The following is an 18207-nucleotide window of genomic DNA, read 5'->3' as shown; positions in this document are numbered from 1 at the left end:
CGGCATCCCAATCATGTGAAAGTGCTTAATACGCTCTTTCACTTGATACCAAATTCGTCATGGTAGTACTTATATTTTTGAAGATATAGTAAATTTTACGATGTTTGGCAAGCAAACAAATTTAACTGAATTCCATGGGTGTATGTAAACTTTTGACCTCAACTGTATCTCTTAAATAATAAAATCTTGTAGAGGTCTGAAGATTTACAAGTATGATGCCACTTTGGTTGATGTTACAATGTGCAAAACCACTTTTCTGTTTTTCTTGTCCTTTGCATTATTTCTTTATTCACCACTCACTTGTTTTATTTATTTTTCTTCTAATGGCTGTAATACCGTAAAAGCTGTTATCTCTGTGAGGGTTTTGTTTTCGTGAATTGCTGAACGGCTGCGAATTTAACAATGCGCGAAAATATTGACACATTGATAACCAGTGCCAGTGTCCCCAACAGTAAAGCTCTTCCATTGAAAACATGCTGTGTGGTCAAAAACTTGAGATATGCCGGGGGGGGGGGGGGGCACTTTCATTGACGAGTGGAGAAAAGCACCATTAACAAGTATTTCCCATGTTCTAAAAATGCACTTCTTATCAAGTATTGGCGTGTCAAGTATTGGAAACAAAATGGTAGCCTCCCTTGACAGGTACATGTATTCCCTGAATTTACCCCCTTAACAAGTACAACGATATGATCTTAATTGTTATGTCACGGATGTCGGCTTTACCTTTACATGTACTTCCATTGGGTTTAGTACCACCTCACACACCTTGCTCAAATTGGACCCTAAACACGTAGTGTTGAGGCAAAAAGATATTTATACCCTCGCAAATTGGACTGTAAACACCTAGTTTTCTTAGTGAAATATATACCCTTTTTCATTATTTTAGTGTTTTGACACCCTTATTAAGTTACGAATGTAACATGCCTTATCTTGAAAAAAATATCCTTTTACATGTTTTTTTGGTCACACGTGGTATCCAATCACCAATAAAGTGGCCCCCCGGGAGATATGCACATATATGTACAAAAAAATAAGGTTGAAAGATACAATTAGTAATTTAAAAAATTTCACTTTTTTATTTCTCAAAGAAAATCAGAGCCTAGATTATTTCCTAGCATATTTTTATCAATATTGAATCACTCTCTGTAATATTACAATGTATTTTCCATGAAATAATTTCATTTTATTGTCATCTTATTGACTCTATACACAGGTACACAAAAATTGTAGTTTAAGCCACTTTTTTTCACACTTTGTATCTGTTCTTTGCATGGACATATGTACAAAATACACGTCAGCATGGAGACTACAAGGAGCATGTTTCAGCACATGTTTTGTTCTTTTGCTTCTCTGAAATGCTGTAGACGTGTTTGGTATATCTTCCGATCGCGAAAATGGATATGCAAGAGTGAAGATGTTGATACGATGAATGCATGCACTCAAAATGATGGATTGATTGCTTGATGATTTCTTGTATGATTTCTTGTATTTTAGGCTGTAGATCATAATGAAAGACAAGAGCAAAGGAGGGTAGCAATGAGACATCAAATGAAAGAAACAGAAGCAGAGGCAGATAAAAAGGAGCAAGAAGAATTGTAAGTTCTTGAATACAGACTTTATCATTTTCATATTTATATTGAGAAACCTTCCTCCTTTCTCTAACAGTTACTCTGTTGTCCTCTCATCATACTTCTGTAAAAGGAAAAAAGTTTCTTTTTTTTTTCAATCTTTCTCTTTTTGAACATGAAAATTTAGAATATTTTTTTTTATAGGAGCAAGGGAATTGTAAAGTTATAATGCTAGAGGGAGAGGGGGTAGGCAGGTAGACAGAGACAGAGAAAAAAAAGAGAGAGGGGGAGGTGAATTTGATTTAAAGGGGTTGTTCACCCTGATGACAAGTCCGTTTTAGTAAAAGCAGAGAAGAATATTAAATGTTTGATGAAAATCAATAAGAGAGCCATGAATTTTTAAAGTTTTTGATTTTGAGCATCATATGCAAGCAGCTGCGTCCTCCATATACCAATAAATTCCATTTTTTTATTGGAACATAATGAAAGGAATATAGTTACCAGGATAACCGGAACACCTGCTTATTAATATTATATGCTTAAGTCCCGCACCACACCATTCGAAAGGTACACCAATTCTTTGCGCCAGCACACAGTCTTCCCACGCTCTTGTACATAGCCCATCGCACAAGAAACTCCATATTTCCTCTCCACTTCGTCTCCATCATGAACGGACGTACAGCAAAAGGAGATTTATTCAATCAAAAGCCGGACAAGCAAATGATCCCATAGCTGGATGGCATGGACCCTGAAGTTTATGAAAATGCATTGCTGCCGGGTCTTATCCGTAGTCTTCTCGCCGAAATGACGTAATATATAACGTCACTACAAAATGGCTTTATTTCACCATTTTTTAGACATTGTACACATAGCATGAAGTCAAGGGAGAATATCTCAGCCAAACCATGCTTGTTTTTCATGAAACTTTCAAAATACATTGTTCAAGTAATGCACAAGAGACATGCAAAATTTCAGGAACAGAAATTATTGTTTACATACGCAAATTAGGTCATGAAATTTGCATATCATTGGTTTGGGAGATTTCTTGCTTGAAAAATTGTCGAAAATCAGAAATTTCAGAAATTTATTTTCTTTTTTAGTGTACCTACTTTGATATATTTTTTGTCAAGCATAATATCATTCTCTTCATGTATATCTCTACTTTTAGAAAATATATATCAGTAATTGTAAATTACATTATAGATTGTGGTTTCAGCCCCCTTTTCAATATGGTGCGTACATAGAAATCATTCATTTTTGGCCCTTCTTTTCACCATATAGCTGGGGTATGTGAACGATATGCATGATATTAAATCTTCCAAACAACATATTTTCATCTTCATTATGTTACAATTATAACGTATATTATCGTCTAATAACAACATACATAGAATGTGAATCATTCAAACAAATATTTTTAATTAAATCAATGGATTATCTGTAATATATATAACTTCCAAATGTCAACCAGGATAATCAACTTGAACTAGATAAGGCTAACTCGTATATATTACAGTTTTCACATTTATTAGTTTGTCATATTTTAAAATATTATGATTGAAATATCTCTCATAACAAGATTCTATGAATATAAATTTGTATATAATACGTTACATGCAAACACTGTTTTCGTTGTGGCGACGTGTACTTGTATTATGAATGTATATATCTTCATCACAAAGTGATGGTTTCTCTTTTGTATTTTCCTAAGTACTATCTTGCCCCTCTCTCCATCTCTCTTTCATTGATACAGTCACCTTTCTTTTTCAATTAACATGCTTGTCTCTTCTCGCACACTGTGCGTCATTCCATTTAGTCAAGTATATCTTAATATACAGCTTTCTTATGTAATGTAAACTATGTGTTAACTCTTATGTATTGTACCTTATGAATTGTACCTGTTCAATCAATATCATGTATTATCACCCTGCCTATTGCCAGTGAAGGGGAGTTTGTCCCATCATCACTGGCAGAGGACCTGGGTATATTGTACCTTCTCTATTTTTCATTATGAAATAAAGATGATTTATATGTACTGCTAATAAATGAATGATTTCAGCCAAGATTGATTGCCCACTGAACAGTCTATAGGCTAGGTTATCAGCCTAGTTTTCAACAACGAACCTACATGTACACCATGTAAAACTGCATTAGTCGAATTGGAAATTGGGGTTCCTGTGCACCATCATAATTGTATCCCCCGAACAGAGTTCGGAGGATACTATGGATTTGGCCTCGTCGCGCCGCGTCCGCCGCCGCCGCAGAGATTTTCTTGTGAGCGCTCTATCAGCTGCATTTCTTCTCCGATCATCTTCAAACTTGGCATGAAGGTAGAGTATGGTATAGCGAAGCCGGCTATCAATTTTGGTGTGGGCGGAGACATCGTTGCCATGGTAACAAGAGTTTTTGTGGAAATAGAAGAGATTTCCTTGTGAGTGCTCTACTGGCTGCATTTGTTCTCCAATTATCTTCAAATTTGTCATGAAGGTCATGGTAAAGCAAAGCCGCCTAATGATTTTGGAGTGGGTGGAGACATGGTAGCCATGACCTGTAACCTTTTTTTGTGGAAAATTTGGTAAAACCTGTAACATATGCTTTTTTACCAGTTTGTCATAACAGTGGGCACACAGAAGCAATATTAGAAGGTGAAGCGAAGATGCCTATCATTTTTGGTGGGGGTCTTAGGGTTAGGTTTACAAAATATATCCAGATTACTCTATAATTTTATTCCCCAACAGGTGATACTGGACAATACTTTAGGTTCTGCAGAGTCACGCTGCTACGCCATAATATTGTCATCAAATTTGGTACCCATAGGCAAAATGTGGGCAGGGTCATTGTCGCCATGATGATTGTATTTATTTGTAAAATTTCTGTGTGAGCTCTATACAGTGCGTCCCACAAAAAACGAAAACCGAGATTTATTATAATTTAATCACAAATACAATAGACAAATGACCTACCATTGTAAAGCTTAGAATCTCTTCTTTTATTTGAAATTACTTAGATTATTTCTCATTCACACATGTGTGAGCAAAAACAATTTGAAGAGGGGATACTAAAAAGTCATTTGGCGGGCTGTATCTGAGTTTCAAAACGAAAACCACATTTTAAAAAATTCAATATCTGCTCTTTAATTTGATACCTCAATTACAGAAAATGGTCAAGAAATAACAAAGTTCTGGTTATTTGAAATAAGGCTTGAATTTTAATGATTTAATAAAATGAAGAGGTTTTACAGGCTAGCGTTCAAACTCACTCGACACTCCGTTTTGTTGACGATCAGTCATGCATTAAGTCTTTTGTTACCGTGCGATAGCTTCTGTGGGAAACCGGTGAAAACACGTTTATTTAATGAAATTATTGAAATACAAGCATTGTTTCGAGGGAACATAAATTTTTTACTTCTGGACCATTTTTTGTGATTAAGGTATCAAATAAAAGAGCAGATATTGAACTTTTTAGACATGCGGTTTTCTTTTTGAAATTCAGATACCCCTCGCCAAATGAGTTTTTGGTATCCTTTCTTCAAATTGTTTTTGCTAACTCATGCGTGAATGGGGAATAATCTAAGTAATATCAGGTGAAAGAGTAGATTCTAAGCTTTACATTGTTAGGTCATTTGTCTTTGTATTCATGATTAAGTTATGATAAATCATCGCTAAATCTCGGTTTCGTTTTTTGTGGGACGCACTGTATATCGCAGTGATGGATGACGCGGTGGGTTCGGGGGATACATGTGCTCGGCTGGCGACCCGTCGTGCATCTCTAGTTTTTGTATTTCCTGAAGTGTCTAGTTAATGAATCTTGATGTTCCCTTTGCCAAATCGTGGTTCAAAATTGATAAATTTGGCGGTCCTCTTGGATTTTATATGAATATCAATTATTTTCATATTTTTTGCACAGAATCTGACAATGGGACAATCTTAAATGAGTACGCATTTCACTATGATTTCGATATTATAAATCGGTTGAAATTGTTTTTCTGGACAGTCCGGTTAATATATTTTGAAATTAGTGAAAATTTATCTTAAAATTGTCATGTTTTTGGCCCAAAATCTGCATGTACATTGATACATGTATCTATCTGTTTAATCATTAAAGGACCTTTCCAACACAAGAAAAAGTTGATTTGAATAAAAAGAGAGAAATCAAACAAGCGTAAAACTGAAAATTTCATCAAAATCGGATGTAAAATAAGAAAGTTATGACATTTTTAAGTTTCGCTTAATTTCACAAGATAGTTGAATATGCACATCCCGGTCGGTATGCAAATGAGGGAACTGATGACATCACTCATTCACTATTTCTTTTGTATTTTATTATAAGAAATATAAAATATTCAAATTTTCTTCTCATTGTCCTGTGAAAAAATTGGTATTTCTCCCTGAACATGTGGGATTATTGTTTAACGTTTTATGGTTCAGTCAAGTTGGTCCTTATTGCCAAATCTGTAAAAAATGAAATATTGTATAATTCAAACAATAAAATACAAAAGAAATAGTGAGTAAGGGACATCATCGATTCTCTCGTTTGCATGTGACTAAATTGTGCTTATAACTATTTTGTGAAAAATAAGCGAAAACTTTAAAATGTCATAACTTTCTTACTTTACATCCAATTTTGATGAAATTTTCAGAATTATACTTGCAGGGTGCTACATAACTTTTTTGAAGCACTTGCCCAGTTGGGCAAGTAAATTTTCAAATAGTTGGAAAATACTTTCCCGAATATAGATTTCACTTGCCCGAAAAAATCCTTCAAAACAAAGTTTTATTGCTTCAAAACAAGTTATAGCCTTATAGTTTTACATACCATACCATTGACGGCTTTAAAAATGCATTTTTCAACATGACTACTGATGTACCTTGTAGTTGTATTTCTTTTTTTTTAATGATTTTTATCTTGAATATCATGACAAAATATATGGTAAATATGCTCTTTAATTAATTTCCTAATCTCATATGTTTTCCATATATTTTGGAGGGGACTAGGACACACATTAAAAAAAGGGGAAATTACTTAAAATAACCAGAGGAAAAAAAAATAAGAGAGGGGGAGAGAATGGAAGAAAAAAAAGTAAGAAGAAAGACAGAAAGGACGAAGAAATAAAGGAAGGAAGAAAGAAAGACAGAGAGAGAATGGCTGCGGGGAAGAGAAAGATGGAAAGAAAGAAAGGAAGAAAGAAGGGAAAGGAGGATAGAAAAAAAAATAGGAAAAAATGAGAGGAAGAGAAAGAAAGAAATGAATAAAAGGAAAAAAAGAAAGAAAAAAGGTAAACAGAAAAGAAGGAAAAGGGAAAGAAAGAAAACAAGAGAAAGGAAAGAAGGAAGAAAGAAAAGGTACAAGGATAGATGGAAGGAAGGAAAAAAAAGAAAAGATAGATACAACGAAAGACAGAAAGAAATGAAGGAAGGAATGAAGGAAAGAGATGAAGGAAGGCAGAAAGAAAAAATAAGGAAGAAAAGAAAGGATGGATGGAAAAAAAAGAAAGAACAAAAGAAAAAAAAGAAAATCAGAAAGAAAGAAGGAAAGAAAGGAAGTAAGAAAGAAGGAAGGAAAATAAAAAAAAAAGGTAAAAAGAAAGAAAGGAAGAAAGAAAAAAAAAACTGAGGGGAAGAGAAAGGAAGGAAAGAAAGGAACGAATAAAAAAAGAAAAAGAAAGAAAAAAGGTAAAAAGAAAGAAAGGAAGAAAGAAAAGAGAAAAAGAAAAGGTAAAGGACCGATGGAAGGAAATGAGAAAGAAAGAAAACAAGAGAAAGGAAAGAAGGAAGATAGGAAGAAAGAAAAGGTATAAGGATAGATGGAAGGAAGGAAAAAAAGATAGAACGATAGACAGAAAGAAATTAAGGAAGGAATGGAGGAAGGCAGAAAGAAAAAATAAGGAAGAAAAGAAAGGATAGATGGAAAAAAGAAAGATCTAAAGACAGAAATAAAGAAAAACAGAAAGAAAGAAAGAAAGAAAGAAAGAAGGAAAGAAAGGAGAAAGAAAGAATGAAAGACAAAAAGAAAGGAAGGAATGAAGGAAAGAAAGTATGAAAGGGATGAAGAAAGTAAGGAAGAAAAAAAGACAGGAAGAAAAAGTAAAGAATGGATGGACGGAAGGAAGACAGTAAGAAAGAATGAAAGGAAGGGGAAAAAGAAGGAAGGATTAAAGAAATAGGTAAACAAAGGTTGGATGGAAGGAAGAAAGATAGAAAGAAAAGAAAGACAGCTATAGTAACAGAAAAAATGAACAAAAGGAAGGAAATTTAAAGAAATAAAGAGAGATTCAAAAGAAGGAAAGATAGTCAGAAAGAAAGAAAATAGAGAGGAAGAAAGCTCAAACTATCTAGTCATAAATAAAGAAGAAAATTTATCAATTTCCTTGGCTAAAAAAATAGTTACGAAAGAAACCACGTATATCAACATACACACAAATGCATATGTGGGACTGTCAAACAATGTATTTCAGTGTGTGCGATACAGACGATCATTCGAAACCCAATCCTTTTTAAGCATAATAGAAGTGAAAATTTCTCCTTTTACTGCTTACAAATGACAGAGCTACCCCCAATTTTTAGGAAATATGGACACTACAAGAATTTTCATTGGTAAGAAATGTGAATTTTGACAGTTCTGTGGGAGATTTCTTCCAGAGCAAGCTTCGTTCGTGCTGCACCGTACTCCGTAGAAACTTAATTACATGCATCGGCTGCGTGGACTAGGCGCTAGCTAGCTAGGTATGCTAGACTGCCATTGATTCTGTGTGTGTGTGTGTACGTCTCTAAATTTTGCAATTTGAAAGAAGAAATAAATGATATTGCTTTTTTTTGTCTCTTTTTCTTTTCTATATTTTGATGGTGAAATATGGGGAATCTTACTAAAATATAATTTCCATAGAATTTTGCTTGCCCGATTCGGGCAAGCAGTTTTTGTCTTTGCTTCAAAACACTTGCCCGACTCTAACTTTTACTTGCCCCGGGCAATCGGGCAAGCGCTTATGTCGCACCCTGATACTTGTCTGATTTTTCTCTATTGATTCAAATAAATATTTTTCTGAGGTGGACTTGACCTTTAACATCAACAACTTATGCAAAATATCAGCATTTCAACACGAAAGAGGATGAACAAAGAATATTGAAATGCTTCATGACAGTATGAATATCTTAGTTTGCTTAGTTAAAGGGCAAATACCATGTATTATTATTGCGATAAAATGACACCAAAAAGCAACCTCTGTGTCTCAGTCACACCCGCAAGAGCCTGTGGAAGGTATCCTTTCCTTATCACTAACTTGACTATAAAAAATCATGCTTTTAGGAGCCCCCAATGTGGCAAGATGGTGTTTCGGCTATGAAGAGAAACGTTTATTTCATAGAAATCACTTGGAGACGAAAGAGTAGGTTTTTCTCTATCAGCTATATTATAGAGAAGTGAGGGCACAGCAAAGCCTAACCCCCCCCCCTTTACGGGGCCGCCGAAGTCCCCCATCCCTTTTTCGTATTTTGCCCATTTCTTGGAAAATTCGCCATTTGGAGCCCCACTGAGGGAAAAAGACGTTTCTGCTTTGCAATCTCACTCAGGTAGCTTTTTATGCCCCTGCAGATGAAGTCCAGAGGGGGCATTAAGCGTTGCCCGCGCAATAACTCGAAAAATGTTAAACGGATTAAAATTTTTTTTGGTGTGTAGGTAGATGACACCAAAATACAGGCTAAGTTCAAATTCAGAGTCCGCAGGTCAAAGGTCACAGCTCATTAAATATGCGAGTTGGTTTCCGCGCAATTACTCGAAAAATATTTAATGGATATTAAACATTTTTGATGTGTAGGTAGATGACACCAAAAGACAGGCTAAGTTCGAATTCGGAGTCAGCAGGTCAAAGGTCACAGCTCATTAAATATGCGAGTTGGTTTCCGCGCAATAAGTCGAAAAATATTTAATGGATAAAAAAAATGTTGGTGTGTAGGTAGATGACACCAAAATACAGGCTTAGTTCGAATTTGGAGTCCGCAGGTCAAAGGTCACAGCTCATTAAATATGCAAGTTGGTTTCCACGCAATAAGTCGAAAAATATTTAATGGATTAAAGAAAATGTTGGTGTGTAGGTAGATGACACCAAAAATACAGGCTAAGTTCGAATTCGAAGTCAGCAGGTCAAAGGTCATAGCTCATTATGTATGCGAGTTCGTTCAGAGGTCTAAATTTGTTTATTATATATATGCATATTGGTTTCTGCACGATATAAAGTTCAATCATATTGAATGAACTTCTGATCGCGTTAAGCGGGGGCATCTGTGTCCTTTGGACACGTCAAATTTCTAGTATTGTTTTTTTAAACCACTTGGAGTTGAAAGAGTAGACTTTCCTTTATCTGCTACATATAGGTAAGTGCTGGCACAGCGAAGCCTTAACCCTCAGGGTGCTACTGAAGTTACCCACCCCTTTTACGCATTTGACCTATTTATTTGAAAATTGCCATTTTGGAGCCCCCATTGAGGAAAAATATGAAAATACTTACCATGATTTTCTTATTTACGAGATAACTGGATATACTCATTTGATTTGCTAGTTCATTACGATTAACTTGCACGCCGAATAAAAGTACACAAATTTTCCTGCGCGCGTGCAGCATCTCCCTACGCACGCACTATTCCAAGATCATCACGCAAATAGGCGTCCATTTCCTCTCATGAGCCTGAACGCAAGACATGTTGCCACGCAAGGCGAGGGGTCGGTGGGAGGGTTCAAATGAGTATATCCAGTTATCTCGTAAATAAGAAAGTCATGGTATTTTCATAATTTACATCAATAACTGGGATATACTCATTTGATTTGCTAGACCAACACGGATTCAACGTGAAGGGAGGCATGTCTAGACTAAGAAAGTGCGTACAAAAATAGGGAGATGAAGACACGAAAAGGCCGCTGCCTTAAGGACAGAGGAGGCAAATAAGGCCTCATGTGAAGAAAGGTTCTAAGAACAAGGAATTAGAAGAGCGCCAAAAAGGCGGTCCTCAAGATGTCGTTTACGACGATTCAATAGAAGGAGCCCAAGAAGAAATGATACTAAAGTATCATGGGCCCTCGGCCTAGTGTCAGAAGGAGAACATCATCACCAACTGACTTGATTGTTTCAACAATCCAGCGTGAAATGATGTCTTGAGAAGCTGACGCACAGCTCGCGCGACAATACAACCAACTGAACAGAGTTGGGAATTGTCTGAAGAATGGCAAACAAAGACAAGGGTTAAAATTCACGCCTAATCTACGCCAATCCCGGCAAAAGTCTGGGAGCGATGCATAAGTATGTAAGGCTACGTACTGTAAATGGTTACAGATAAACAGATACAGGAGGGATCTCGACTGATAGACAGACGAAAGATACCCTAAATACCGACCCAAGAGGGAGTTAGTCAAGCGTCAAGAACGACCGACAGGCGCCATGACGGACTAAACCATACAAGCTCAACGTTCGAGAAGAAACTCAAGAGTTTGTAAGATTCGGATTGAAGGTATTAATCATCCGTGAATGGAGGGATGATAATCGCCGATGATCAATAACCGATCAGACTTTGTTGAAAATTCGACAAGAATCGTGATCGGAAGACTGAAACTTGAACGGTTCAGTAAGTGATCAATCAATCAATCCGAGAAGGCAACAGCGAGGCTAATAAAAGCCTCGGTTGGGTCACCGGCTTAATAAAATAAGCCAAGCCGCAGCGATGCAAACAAAAGGAATGCGAGATATCTCAGAAGCCCCCGCGTGGGGGAAAGCGCCCAGAATTCGATATCTGTCTCAAAAGCGTGAGGGCAGAACATCTGCAGAATTCTGATAGAGAGCTGTGGCAGTACGTTTTCAGCGGTCCGATAAGGACATGGAACGGCAGAGAGTAAGGTTGAAGTAAACCACTCGTAAGGCAGTCAAGGTGTCGAGAAAACGACTGAGTGCCACCATGTTAATAAGAAACTGCCACGGACCTGCTGTCTATGTGGAATAGAACAGTCTGGTCAAACAGCTCAACTGGGCGTGTCGGAGAAAAAACGTGGTTCGCATCACGACATAACAAGGACCCCGGATCCCATCTCTCCCGTACTAAATAAAGCACCCGCCGGAGGGTGCAGCGCCCACGGCGGGAGAGGTGGCTTGACTGAAGCCACCATCGGCGAGAGGGCCCGTAAGGCTAGGCTGCAATGGATGTCCGCTGAGCGGAGCAATCCCTAGCCGCAGAAAACGTACGCCAGAGGTGAGCTGGCGAAAAAATGCCTCTGTCATGATCTTACGTGTAAACGACAATCAAGAGATGTCGGTCACGATGATGCTCTGAACCAACAGACATCGCCAGACATGATACCTCAACAGTTATGTTCACGACGGAATCGAGTGAGGTAACAACGGCCCTGTCCTATCAAGGTTAGGGACGGAAACTGGCTAAGCGTGTCTAAATCCTCGCTTGAAGAAACAAGCGGAGGAGTAAGGCGACTTGAGGAAAATAAACACCAATATTTCCCTCCGTCTGCGATGAGAACCAGTTGTTTACGAAAACAGCCACAAGGCCTGGTTTCTCTAATGATCGCAAGGGCAAGCACCGCCGGCGCCAGTAGCGAAAGCATGGAACAGTCCGATATCGGTAAGACAAGGAGTTCCGAAAGCTGCGGAGGGGCGGCAAAACAGACGCCCTAAGCAGCGGGGGATGAGAATCTAAGCTTCTAAAAAGCAGAGCTCCAGTGAAGTAAATCACTTTCATGGAGGGACTCATCCACAGGTCGTGGTGATCGTGGTTAGACAGGCATAAGTATACATACACACACGCATACATTTCATACATAAATGTATACCCACCACGATTACATCATCCTCGGTCACGCAGTGACCATGGCCACATACATAGCATGGAAGAAGGATGAAAGCAGCCTGCGAGGCGACTCAAGTGTGCCGAGTGAAAAAGCTTCTAAAAAAGAAGACAACTCGACACACGGGCACGGTAAATGCATCGACCGTAGCCCACTCCACACGAGGAAGCGGCGGAGACGCCCGCAAGCTTGACCCACATTGAGGGCAGTCTATCGGATAGACTGTTTGAGCTCGACCGATGGCCTGGCGGCGGACGGTTTGGTGTGAACTCGCCGACCCGGCACGGTGGGTGCGCCCAGGAAGTAGGCATACAAATGCCGACAGAAAAAGCCTGGGGCTTGAAACAAGCCTGAACGCACGTACACAGCCGACAATCTAATGAGATATACGGCTGTTTCTTTCCACCGAGATGATGCTTACTCGACCGGGAAAGACTCGGGGAACAAGCTGTGAACATCCCTGCCAACCATCCCGATTTTTTATTGCCAATTCCGCATTACGAATATCAACCCCATAATTCAGATTTTCATTAATTTTTACATTGATAATATTGAAAAAACGGCTGGAGCGAAGGTTAGACAAAACTGAAGCTTGCGGGTACCTGGATATCGCGATATCCCAAATAGCATTATTTTTCCACCAACTGAACACACTCTTGTACGTAGTTTTTCACTTTGCCTATCTCACATGGCGCGCACATTGCAGAAGCGCGTGCAAACACAGCTAGAGCGACAACATGTGTAAAATACAATGCATGCTGCGACGTCGCCGGACGTCACGATACCGCGCTGCATGCATTAAATAAGTGCATAATACGTGTGCAAACGTAAGATCCAGCTCAACGATCGTCGGTCTAATGCTAATGGCCAAAGGATATAGTTTTTCCGTGGAATTTTAAAGCCAAAAATTACAAATTTAGTGTGTGGAAAGTGGATACCGTCGCCAATGCATCGTTTGGATTGTGAATGTGACATTGATTCCGATCGTTATACAGACAGTGCAGTGGGCAGTACAACACAGTGACAGTGTAAACCCCGGGAGCTCGGGCACGCTTCGCGGCCGCGGCCCGCTTCGTGGGCCGGAGCTCCCTGGGTTGTGACAGTGAGTACCGTACCGGTGCATTTGCAATTGCATAGATTCTAAGTTCATGTGTAAGTTACATGTGCATTTAGACTGTTACTAGTAGTCTGTTTTTTGTGAAATAAAGTAAAAAATGAGCAAACCCAAAATTAATCAGAAATAAGAAGGAGTATTCTGAGAAATATCCAGTTATTTCACTTCTATCAATCTCATCCAAATTTTCATTCAGGATATATCCAGTTAGTACAATATTGTAATGGAAATAGATCTACATGTTTTTGAAGTCTAAAAATTTGGTACAATTTCATGAAAGGAATCCTGTTGATTTTCCTGTTTCATGCTTCATTACACTGGGACAAAATTAAGATTTTTTTCTTTGTGGACAGGTAAAAGGCACTTCAAAAGTGAAGGAAAACCCCCATTTCACGTTCTAAAATTCCAAAAATTTCTAACCATGGGCGTGGCAGAGGGGTACCCCCACACCCTTCCCCCGCACAATGTCACTCGCTCGTTACTCTGAAAAATGGATTCCTCTTTTTTTTTCTCTAAAGTTGGCAAGTATATATGAATGTCAACAGGAGGGGTATCTGGCATATAAATAGCCGATTCCCTCCGGGCGTTCGGTGCGGGTGCTGCCGGCGGGGTCCGGGGAGGACGCCGATGATGGCAGGTCGGGCAGGGCTCGCACGAGCCGCCCGAATACGAGACAAACAGGTTAAAAAATAACCATAATGCACCGGGTGGTGAAGGCATAGCGATTATTAAGTATAGGAGAACTATTAATCGCCGTGACATTCAGATCCGATATTTATGCTCATAAGCTCGGCAGAGCTACGAGATAGTGAGACATACCGCTGAGCGGTGATGGTGCTAATATCGGAGTCGCCCTCACTACAGCGGCGATCGCTGGAGGATGGGTGTCTGTACTAGCCCTGACTCTGACCTTACAAGGAAGAGTAGGAGTTAAAAGTAAAGAAAGGGCACCCTTACTTTCGTATAAAAAGTGAGGTTCAGGCCAAAAGCTGACGGTCCCGTCGCCTGGGCGGACGGTCCGCGGGCGTGATAGGTTGCCCTCTCAAAAACAGCCAAACATTCTCATGAGAGAAGGAAGGCATGCGGTATGTTAGAAATTCTTACCTCCAATCTACAGGCCCGCCTAGGGGGTAGAATGGAGAGAGTTACCGCTGAAAGAGCCGTCGCCGTAAGCGATGCCCGGTCAAACTATGAAGCTTGACGTAGAGGGCGAATTCGGGAGTACCTGCATATTAATGGGGGATACCCATGCAGGTGAACTCGCCGACGGCTCCCCGGAGTGCGGGCTGGCGGGAGAAACTCAATCTGCTCAATGCCCGACACCGGCAATAAGACCGACAGAAAACAGCCAAGCGGCTGCAGCGTCCAACCAGCGACATACGGGGGCTTGCCAACTTGCTGGGTGAGACCCATACGTCAGCAGCACCTGTGCATATCGTGAAATCACCCGTGCGGGTGAAAGGGCCTGCAATTTCAAAGAAAATGGGCTGGCGGCTGGTCCGAGGCTGCTGATAAGCCCGGCCGTCGCGTAGCGGCGGTCTATAATGACGGAGAACACGAGGGTAAGAACCCGTAATGATCAGGACGTGTTGATGCAACCTGTAAGGATGCAACGTCCAGCCGTCGATCACTGAGAGCTTGCCGACATGTTGGCTTGAAAGCCGTATGTCGGAAGCACCTGCATAGAAACGGGGTCACCGTGTAGGTGAACAGCGTTTCAATAAAAGCCCGGCGTGAGAGGGCAGGTGACTGCTTGAACCGCACGGTGCTTACCACGGCGGCTGAAGCTGACATGAAGCGTGGGGGAATTTACCCGCACTGCTCGTGGGCGTGTGAAGCAACATGAGAGTAGCGACGCCTGACCCACAATTATCGGGAGTCTGGTGACATAATGGGGGGCGATGCCCGTAAGTCGATAACACCTGTGTATTAGCGGGAATTTCCCTTGCAGGTGCGTGAGCCGGCGAATCATGAAATTGCCGGTGACTCTCCGAGGTGTGAGATGGCGAATGTCTGCTTGACCTGCCCGGTGCTTGACACGGCGGTTTTAGCTGACAGAGAGCATGAGGATAAAAATCTGTGATGCTCGAGGGTGTTCTGTTGTAACATGAAGTTACGACGCCTGGCCATCGGCACAAGAATTAGAAAGAAAGGTCTGCCCGCGAAGCGGGGTTAGCGACCTAGAATTTCTTCTTCTTCCTCTTCTATGCGGCCCCCGCCGGGGGGCAGAAGAGGGCACAAGAGACAGGGGGGACGTGATATCTCGCATGAGAAAAGTCACCCAAATCTGATCAAGCCGTTTAGGCACATGAAAGCTAATTCCACAGTTCCACCTTTAAGGGCACGTGGACGCGATTCCACGGTTCCACCCTGATCAGATAATCATGAGATTGACGGAGTCGAGCTCACGTGTCTCTAGCGACTAGGGGCTGGTAGCCCTTTGCTAATGCTCTCTGAAGGAGACTGACAAAGCATCGAGCCTAGTCTGTGCCGGGAAAAGAGTCCCATGCTCTTAACTTGGACTTGTTGGACCCGATAGCCGGTGGGTCAAGCAGCCCTGGAGGAGTGAGGTTTTCTATACTAGTACAACACTCCCCAAAATAGGTTCAGGTCCCGTCGAGGGAGCCTTGGCTATCACCTTTCAGGCACGTGGCAGCAGCGCCACGGTTCTACCCTAAAACGCTCGGGCACGTGGGCGCGGTTCCACGGTTTCACCCTCTTGGGCACGTGGACGCAACTCCACGGTTCCACCCTCCTTTTTCCAGGGCACGTGGACGCAAACCACGGTTCCACCCTTTATAGAGCCCATCGCAAAGGGTCTCACTCTCTTGCCCTCATACTCACCGCCGCTGATCACGGGAACAAAATACCATGTCTGGTTCTCTCCCAGTGGCAGGTTTGGAGTCATCAAGAGATGAGTCAAAAGAGCTCATCTACCTGGTAAGTTCTTAGCCTGAAAGAACAAAAGGAGGGTCGAAAACAGAAAGGGGGCGGAGGGGTGGGTGGGCAAGAAAGGTGACAAAGCAAGATCCTTTTCAGAAAATATTAATAATAAAATTAATAACTTTTTTTTTCAATCAATTACACGTATACATGACGTTAATTAATTAAAAACAGAAAATGTCTAAGTCCAAGACGAAGAGCAGGATCAGCTAAGAAAATTTTTTTTTTTTTTTTTGACAAAGGTCAAAAGAAATAAGTAAAGGATCTGATCTGAAAGGAAGAAGTAAAAACTTACTTCCCTTAAACTGGAAAGCCGAAAACTCATTAGCGAAAACAAAGGCCGCTAATAGAGAACAGGGAGGCTTTTTTTTTTTAAAGACAATGAGTCAAAAAAAATTCAATTCAAAATAATTATTAAAATTAAAATTAATTAATAATTAAACAATTAACCAATTAGTTTATTAAACAATTAATTAATTAATCAATCAATTAATTAATCAAACAAGAACAAAAGATTGATTGAGACAATCAACCGACTCACAAAAGAACAAGTTGAAAACAAGTTTGAGAACAAACAAGGACGACGCTCCTACCTGTCCCATAGCCTAAGCTGTGGAGAGGAAATAAAATCAATTCAATTCAAGACGAGGCAAAGGAGCAAGTCAAGAATTATAAAGAATTAAAAAGGATTATCAAGAAAAAAGGGAGCATCGTATCAATGCCTGCGACACGCAGTAGTGCGCGGAGCTACGGGGAAGGGAAGCGGAAGCAACCCGTCTGTGAGAAAACGAAACTGACGGTTCGGAACTCACAAGTTTATTTAAAGAAAAACGTGAATAATAACACGAAAGCTCCGTGCAGTAGAGATATAAATGAAATCAATCTAAAGCCGAAAGGCAAATGATTGATATAGGCTGTAAATACATAGATAAATATGTAAACAACGGACACTTTAAGAAGTAAAGTGGGAGTGTACTTAGCTAACGTCTGATCACGGCGGCAGGCGAAAGTAAAAGAGGAAATGGACGCCTATTTGCGTGATGATCTTGGGATAGTGCGTGCGTAGGGAGATGCTGTGCACGCGCAGGAAAAATTGTGTACTTTTATTCGGCGTGCAAGTTAATCGTAATGAACTAGCAAATCAAATGAGTACATCCCAGTTATTGATGTAAATAGTGTTTCTGCCATGTAGTAAAGCCACTTTTATTGTTTTGGAACCACCATGGAGACGAAAGAGTAGAGTTTTATCTATCTGTTACATATAAAGAAGTGCTGGCACAGCAATGCCTACCCCCTCTAGGGACTGCAGAAGTTACTCACCCTTTTACGTATTTGACCTATTTATGGGAAAATATGCCATTTTGATGCCCCCATTGGGGCAAAAAACGTTTCTGCTATGTAGTAAAGCCACTGATATTGTTTTGGAACTACGTGAAGACAAAAGAGTAGATTTTCATCTATCTGCTACATATAAAAAAGTGCTGGCACAGCAAAGTCTACCCCCTCTGGGGACTGCTGAAGTTACCCACCCCTTTACGTATTTGACCTATTTATGGGAAAATATGCTATTTTGAAGCCCCCATAGAGGCAAAAAACGTTTCTGCTATGTAGTAAAGCCAGTTATATTGTTTTGGAACTACATGAAGACAAAAGAGTAGATTTTCATCTATCTGCTAAATATAAAAAAGTGCTGGCACAGCAAAGCCTACCCCCTCTGTGGACTGCCGAAGTTACCCACCCTTTTACGTA

General features: G+C 40.2%; 1 protein-coding gene across 1 annotated transcript in view; it reads left to right on the top strand.

Annotated features, from left to right (window-relative positions):
• Nucleotides 1–18207, top strand: part of LOC135154177 (coiled-coil domain-containing protein 87-like) — a 53786-nt gene that overhangs the window by 9621 nt on the left and 25958 nt on the right. Inside the window, exon 5 of the mRNA XM_064099486.1 lies at nucleotides 1495–1595. Within this exon, the coding sequence (XP_063955556.1) occupies nucleotides 1495–1595 (101 nt within the window). The remainder of the gene's footprint in view (nucleotides 1–1494; nucleotides 1596–18207) is intronic.

The sequence above is a fragment of the Lytechinus pictus genome, chromosome 5 (genome assembly GCF_037042905.1).
Source record: "Lytechinus pictus isolate F3 Inbred chromosome 5, Lp3.0, whole genome shotgun sequence".
NCBI classification, from domain to species: Eukaryota; Metazoa; Echinodermata; class Echinoidea; order Temnopleuroida; family Toxopneustidae; genus Lytechinus; species Lytechinus pictus.
This window is presented reverse-complemented; position numbering and strand designations above follow the sequence as displayed.